This window comes from Marmota flaviventris, chromosome 3 (assembly GCF_047511675.1).
Source record: "Marmota flaviventris isolate mMarFla1 chromosome 3, mMarFla1.hap1, whole genome shotgun sequence".
NCBI lineage: Eukaryota > Metazoa > Chordata > Mammalia > Rodentia > Sciuridae > Marmota > Marmota flaviventris.
In genome coordinates, this window is record NC_092500.1 from 63,811,896 (window position 1) to 63,819,783 (window position 7,888).

A 7,888-nucleotide genomic window follows, 5' to 3' on the forward strand; every position below is an offset into this window, starting at 1 on the left:
CCTGGGTCCACCATCCCTTTAACCTTTCCCTAGGGCACCCCCAAAGAAGCCCTGACAACTTGTCCATGCTCCTGTTACCCCTTCCTCCTTCCCACCCCTTCCCTGGATGCCCCTTTTCTCTTCTCCCTCCCAGATCCCTTCTTTGGGGAGCTCAGCAAATGGAGCAGGAAATTTGGACCCTCTGCCTCCCTCTCTCGCCCTCCTCATTGGATCCGGAGCCTTCTCCGCTGGGAAAGCTGTAATTAGAGGGTGGATCCCTACAGACAGAGAGCAGCCCCCCCACCCCCCACCCCCCAGTCCCTTCTAACTTTAGATCTCTTCTCTCCCATTCTCCCATTCTCCCTCCCTCTCCCCTCTCCCTCTCTCCGGCTCGGCTCTCTCCATCTGCCTGGCTCCTTGGGACCCGTTCCCCAGCCTCAGGATGGCGTCCTCCCTGCTTGAGGTAACTGCCCCCTCCTCCCCCTAGGAAACCAGCCACAACCCTAAAGTCCTAATCCCTGCCCACCCCACCCCCTCAACTCACATAGACAGTAGCTGTGGTGCTTGTCACTTCCAGGGTCCTTCTGTTGAGAAGAGAGGAGTGGGCTCCATGGAGGGGCCAGCAGGGGGCAGGAGAAAAGGCAGGGAAGTATAGGGTCAGGAGTCAAAGGACAGTCAGAGGAGGGTGAGAGAACATTGGGTGGGAAGGCATGGACCCCTAAGGTCAACTAAGCCACTAACTGAGGAGTGGAAAAGCAATGAGAAAAGGAGGAAGAAGAGAGGGGTGGAAACAGATACAAACGGATACCAGCAGATGGGAGAAAGGGAAGGCAGAGAGGACTGGCTGAGTGGGCATGGAGTAGCAATTGGCTATAGTTCTTTGGGGACTCTGGTGCCCTAGGATTCCTGGCCTAAGTAGGATCTTGTTTGGTCTGTGTGGGGGAGGGGCTGGGCCTGTGAGCCGGTGTGTGGAGAGGAGGTAGGCTGAAAGGAGAGGAGGAGGGCAGCCCTGCAAGGGCGGGTGTGTGTGTGGGGGGGACTGACCAGGGGAACTGAGCCCAGGCCTGAGAGGGAACCAAGGAGGAGGGACAGGGTCTGAGGCCGCCTGCCCAGCTCACAAATATTTAGCTTTCAGCCAAAGACAAACTCAGCTCTATTTTGGGAGTGGGAGGCTCCAGGGCGGACTGGGCCACTTCCCCTCTAGGCTGGGACCCCAGTATCCCTTGCCTCTGGCACTGGGGATGGATGGAACTAGGGTACCATGGAGGTTTGGGTCTTGAGAAATCACTGACTCTCCCAGGGCTTCTGGGGAACCTAAAGCACAGAATTGGAGGACTCACAACTGCTCAGGACCTGAGTTCTCCCAGCTTCTGGCTCTCTGACTCTGTTTCTCTGTCACCATCTCTGTCCTGCTTTCTGGGTCCCTCTGAAGGAATTTGGGGTTAAAGAGCCCTCCTTGAGAGTCAATTCTTTTCAGTAGCCTTAAATCTCCCCTATTCTTCTGGCATTCAGAAACTCCAATCTTTGTTTCTGGTGCCCTAACAAATCCCAGGGTGATGGGCCAAACAGGAAGTCAACTCATTCAACCTGAAGAAGAGGTGTGTGTGAGATGGAACAGCAGTTCTTTGACACTTGTGTCTATTGGCTGCATGGAAGTGTTAGAGTACAGTCAAGTGTGACTTTACACAGCTGAATTGTGATACTACAGGTGTGGTGTGTGTGTGTGTGTGTGTGAGAGAGAGAGAGAGAGAGAGAGAGAGAGAGAGAGACTGGGCATCTGGGTGGTGATAGTTCAAGTGAGGAATGGTATCTGTGTAAGACTGTGAGATAGTGAGTTTGTGGCTGAGTTTGAGGGAATGGCATGCATGCCAATGAGGCAGACACCATGCTTCTTACTATTCTGTATCCAATGAGGGGTCCCCAAGTGCTATTCTTTACCCTCAGGCAATGGGGACAGCTGTCCTCTTACCATCTCCCCAGTAGACTTTTTATTGAGCCATCAATGCAACATTAGCCTTGAAGCTGGAAGAATGTACATGAAAATCCTGGGTCCAGTCAGGGCAGGGGTAGTGTCAGTGGGCATAGGCATCATGCCAGTGTTGCCAGCGTGGCAGTGGTGCCTGGGGGAAGGGCAGCCCAGAGGCTTGCTGGATAGACAGGATTGGGGGTGCATGTGGAAATAGGAGGAGTCTGTTGTGGAAGTTAGGTTTTCAAGTCCCATCACTCCCTGTGAGTTGAAGATGCCCTCAGCACAAAGGCTCTCCAGTCCCTCCATCTCTTTCACCTGGTCTTTGGTTACCTGGGCCTTCAAATTCTTCCCTATCTCTTTGGGAATCTTTCTGCCTGGCAGTGGGAAGAACCTGGGGTGCAGAGAGGGAAGCAGCTGCTGTGTGATGGGAGGCTCACCTGGATACAGTAAAAAGCAGGGGAATCTGGGAGAGAGAGATATGTGGGAGGGGGGAGGTAGGAATGGAAAATTGGGCAATGGACTAGAGATAGAGCTCGGAGGTAGAGCACTTGCCTAACATGTGAGGCCCTGAGTTTGATCATCAGCACCCTACATACACTGTCACCTTCTTCCAAAAAGAAAAAAGAAAAGAAAGAAAGAAAAGGAAAAGGAAAAGATAGAAAGAAAGAGGAAAAGAATTGGGAAGCCAGGAGAACTAAGAAACTTGGAAGAAGACTAGAAAGTTAAAAACTAGGAATGGGGACATTGGGTGGTCAGAACCTAAGGCCAGCCAGCTGTCAGATGTATAGTAGACTTTTCTTTAAAAAAAAAAAAAATTTTTTTTTTTTGTAGTAGTAGATGGACAGAATGCCTTTATTTTATTTGTTTCATTTTTATGCGGTGCTAAGGATGGAACCCAGTGCCTCACACATGCAAGGCAAGTGCTCTGCCACTGAGCTACAGCCCCAGCCCTATAGTAGACTTTTCCATTGGGTGGTGGGGCTGGGCATTACACTGTAAGCTCCTTGGAAGAAGGGGGTCCTCTTGCCCCACTCCATGTCTGGGTGAGAGAGTTGGGACAGCTTCTATCTTGTTCTTTCTCCAAGGACTCCCCTTCAGTACTTTAAACGTGTTTTTTGGGGGGTGGGGTGGGGTGCGGGTGTCGCTCTTTCTTTCTTCTTCTTCTTTTTTTTTTGGGGGGGGGGATGCTGGGTTCAAGGCTGTGGGCAGGAGACAAATAAATGTAGGGTGGGAATCTTGGGTCCTGGAAGGCAAGACATTTGATGGGGTATGGGGCACATATTCAGACCCCTAAAGCGGGACCCTCTCCTCTAGTTTTCAGGAGAGAGCAATCAGCCAGAAAAGGAAATTGAGACTATGGTGAAACTCAGCCGCATGCACTGCTTTTGGTCCCCCAGGAGAGTCTGGTGGCTCTGGTGCCCTGCCTCTCCTTCCCTGACTGCAGGGGCCCCAGGGCCTCAGCAACCCAGGGCTGGGGTCTCCTATTGGCTTGAGGCCGGCTGCCTCCTTTCACCCCTCCTTCCCTCCCCACAACTGGGTGGGGTCCCTGGGCTTGGCTGAGGCCCCTGTGGCCACAGTGTGAGGGCCGGGCGGGGGACGGCGTCGGCGTTTTTAAAAATAAACCGACCACAGGGAAACCATCGGAGCCGGGCTGGGCAGAGGGGGAGGGGGCGGTCAAGGGGGAGAAGGAGGGAGGAGTGGCTTGGTCTGGGGGTTTTCTGGGGCCCAGCACCACGGTGGTTTTCTCTTAGGTAGGAAGTACGCTGCCTCGCCCCCCACTCCCAGCCTCTCTTCTCCCCCTCTGTCTTTGCCTCTGTTTTCCTTAGCTTTTCTAGCCAAGGCTCATTTCCACCACCTCTCCTTCTTTGTTTATTCTGCTTTCCTCTCTCTCCCTCCTTTTTGTCTTTTCACCTTTCTGCTTTTTCAGGTCCTGCCCATTTCTGCCTCTTAATTCCAGTTCTCACCTCTTGTCCCTGTCCTCTGAGGCTTTTATGGCACTTCCTTATTCTTTGTAGGGGTCCTTTGCACCCTGGTGTCTAGGTGTCCTTCTAACTCCATGTTCCCACCTGTCCTGCCAGTGGGGCAGGAGTCAGATCCTGCCTTAACTAACCTTCTGGGGTATCAGAGGCTCCAGGGAAGCCTCTGACTAGTAAACAAACCTACTAGTGGCTCAAATTTGGGATCCCAAGGAGCCAATTGGTTAGACAGGGGGAACAGCTGGTTTGTACTTGGGGAATAATACAGCAGTAGTGAGTGTCCACTCCACTCATTGCAACCCTGAGATCCCAGACCTATCTCTAGTTTCGGTATCACACACACTTACCACATGCTTGGAGCTGCTAGGCAGCTCTAAAACCCCTGGATTCTTTTTTTTTTCCTTTCTTTTTTTTAAATATCGTTATTTTATTTATTTTTATGTGGTGCTGAGGATCGAACTCAGGGCCTCACACATGCTAGGTGATCACTCTACCACGAGCCACAATCCCAGCCCTCTCTCTCTCTTTTTTTTAAACAGTACTTGGGATTGAACCCAGGACCCCTGTGTGTGCTAGGCAAGCATTCTACCACTGAGCTATATATGCAGTCCCTTTGGGGTTCTTAACTCTACTAGAAAGACACCAGGCAATTGGCTTTTGAGAAACTCAAGCAGGGAACTCTACAGGATCAGCTTTTGAATGCTTTTTTTTTTTTTTGTCAAATTCTTAGTAATAGAAACATGTGTATGTTAGCCAGGGATACTGGAGGGCATCTCCTCCTGGGAGGTCCTAAGTCTGACCTAGGGAGGGTTACCATGAGCTCCTGAGGGAGGTGGTCTTAAGTGTGGTATGACTTGATAGCAGTAGCCTGATGGGCATTAAGGAGATACCTCTGCATTTCCAAAAGATCCTCTCAAGTACAACATGCATGTCTTCCTTCACTCACTACACTGGAAAGGTGAAGAGAAACTAGTGACATAGGCTACATGTTGGGGAATATTGAGGCATGGAGGGATATGGCTGTGAGTCAGTATCTTAGCTACTCCAATTCCCTGCCTTGGAGGGGTCTGAAGACTTTGGGCTCTTCCACCCACCAGCTGGTACCATGAAGCAGGAGGTGCCCACTGCTTGTATGAAAGACATTCTTGCCTCAGCCACAGTCCTGGCTTGGCGGCAGCCCTATTGCCTCTCAATGTCCCAGTGTCTCTGCTGTTGCTTCCTCTTGTCTCCCAGTCCCAGAGTGCCTGCCAAGAGATTCCTTACTAGGGACATGCGGACTTGGGACCTCAGGGAGACCAGGTCACTGCCTAAGTGAGGAGATGAAGCAGAGGCAGCAAGTGGAATAAAGGGTGAAGCCAGCAAAATCTAGAATGGGGGGCAGATATGATTTCCTAATACTTCTTTTTCTACCTTTAAAAAAATTTTTTTTTTTTGAGACAAGGTCTTGTTATGTTGTCCTAAATCAAGCAGGTCTTGAACTCATGGGCTCAAGGGATACTCCTGTCTCAGCCTTACAAGTAGCTGGCACTACAGGTGTTGGACACTGTGCTTGGCTCCATGCTGCTCTTTGAGTTACATCTTTTTTTCTGAGTCCCTGACTGTAATTTCTTTCTGTTATAAACCTGCTTCCCAGCATTGAGATCATAATTTTCACCTCACTAAGCTGTTGCCTCTTCCTCCTCCTCTTCCTCTTCTTTTTGGTATTGGTGATTGAATACAGGGATACTTTGCCAATGAACTACATTCTCAGCTCTTTTTATTTTTTATTTTGAGACAGATTCTCATAAGTTGCTGAGGTTGGCCTTGAACTTACTATCCTCCTGCCTCAGCCTCACAAGTGGCTGGGATTACAGGCATGTGCCACCATGCCCAGTATTAACTGCTGCTTCTATCCCAGCTCTTCTCAGTCATTTAGAGTCTCCTGTTCCTCGAAGGCCTTTACATATCCCTAACAACTCCACATGGTCTCTGCTTCCTGCCTCTTTGGCTGAAGTCTTGGGCCTCCATTTTCCTTTCTTTTTTTTTTTTTTGGTGGGGGCAGCATCAGGGACTGATCTCCGGGGCACTCAACCACTGAGCCACATCCCCAGCCCCCATTTTTTTTTTTGAGAGAGAATTTTAAAAATATATTTATTTTTCAGTTTTCAGTGGACACAACATCCTTATTTTTTATTTGTATATGGTGCTGAGGATCGAACCCAGCGCCCCGCGCATGCCAGGCGAGCATGCTACCACTTGAGCCACATCCTCAGCCCGAGAGAGAATTTTTTAATATTTATTTTTTAGTTTTCGATGGACACAACATCTTTATTTTATTTTTATTTGGTGCTGAGGATCGAACTCAGCTCCCCGCGCATGCCAGGAAAGCACACTACCGCTTGAGCCACATCCCCAGCCCCCCCAAGTGGACACAATACCTTTATTTTATGTGGTGCTGAGGATCGAACCCAGTGACTCACCCATGCTAGGCAAGCGCTCTACTACTGAGCCACAACCCCAGCCCTCATGACTCTAATTTAGTTCTGCCTGGATGCAAAGCCTCACTAGCGCACCACTCTTCCCTCTAATCCCCTATCCTTTCCAACTCTTCCCTGACCCCTCTGCTCCATTCTTCATGTCTCTAGGTCTCAGTCCTAGAGTTTTGCCCTTTCTTCTGCCTTCTCCTCTTCCCCTAAGCAGTGCTTCCTTCTTTCCACAGGAGGATGCTCACTATGGCTCCAGTCCCTTGGCCATGTTGACAGCTGCATGCAGCAAATTTGGTGGCTCCAGCCCTCTGCGGGACTCAACAACACTGGGCAAAGCAGGCACAAAGAAGCCATACTCTGATCTTTCAGCTCCCAAAACCATGGGGGATGCCTACCCAGCCCCCTTTTCAAGCACCAACGGGCTCCTCTCACCTGCAGGCAGTCCTCCAGCACCCACCTCTGGCTATGCCAATGACTACCCACCTTTTTCTCATTCATTCCCTGGGCCCACAGGCACCCAGGACCCTGGGCTACTAATGCCCAAGGGACACAGCTCTTCTGACTGCCTGCCCAGTGTCTACACCTCTCTGGACATGGCACACCCATACGGCTCTTGGTACAAGGCGGGCATCCATGCAGGCATCTCTCCAGGCCCAGGCAACACTCCTGCTCCTTGGTGGGACATGCACCCTGGGGGCAACTGGCTAGGTGGTGGGCAGGGCCAGGGTGATGGGCTGCAAGGGACGCTGCCCACAGGCCCTGCTCAGCCTCCACTGAACCCCCAGCTACCTACCTACCCATCTGACTTTAACCCCCTTAATCCAGCCCCCTACCCAGCACCCCACCTCCTGCAACCAGGGCCCCAGCACGTTCTGCCCCAAGATGTCTATAAGCCCAAGGCTGTTGGCAATAGTGGGCAGCTGGAAGGGAGTGGTGGAGCCAAACCACCTCGGGGTGCAGGCACTGGGGCCAGCGGTGGATATGGGGGCAGTGGGGCAGGGCGCTCCTCCTGTGACTGCCCCAACTGCCAGGAGCTAGAGCGGCTAGGGGCAGCAGCAGCTGGGCTGCGGAAGAAGCCCATTCACAGCTGCCACATCCCTGGCTGTGGCAAAGTGTATGGCAAGGCCTCACACCTGAAGGCGCACTTACGCTGGCACACAGGAGAGAGGCCTTTTGTCTGCAACTGGCTTTTCTGTGGCAAGAGGTTCACCCGTTCCGATGAGCTGGAGCGCCACGTTCGTACTCACACCAGGGAGAAGAAGTTCACCTGCCTGCTCTGCTCTAAGCGCTTTACCAGAAGTGACCACCTGAGCAAACACCAGCGCACCCATGGCGAGCCAGGCCCGGGACCCCCTGCTAGTGGCCCCAAGGAGCTAGGGGAGGGCCGTGGCGTGGGAGAAGAGGAGACCAATCAGACACCCCGACCTTCGGCCTCACCAGCACCCCCAGAGAAAGCCCCTGGAGGCAGCCCGGAGCAGAGCAACCTGCTGGAGATCTGA

At 51.9% G+C, this 7,888-nt stretch overlaps 1 protein-coding gene across 1 annotated transcript; it reads left to right on the forward strand.

Moving 5' to 3' along the window:
- Positions 1 to 421: 421 nt before the first annotated feature.
- On the forward strand, positions 422 to 7,888 carry Sp7 (Sp7 transcription factor). The gene is made up of 2 exons (XM_027950080.2): positions 422 to 442; positions 6,623 to 7,888. The coding sequence occupies exons 1-2, from the start codon at positions 422 to 424 to the stop codon at positions 7,886 to 7,888; spliced, it is 1,287 nt and encodes a 428-aa protein (XP_027805881.1).

Coding starts and splice junctions, on each gene's coding strand:
- Sp7 (XM_027950080.2), top strand. CDS start 422: ATGGCGTCCTCCCTGCTTGAG. Junction 443..6,622: donor TGGCGTCCTCCCTGCTTGAG/GTAACTGCCCCC, acceptor TTCTTTCCACAG/GAGGATGCTCACTATGGCTC.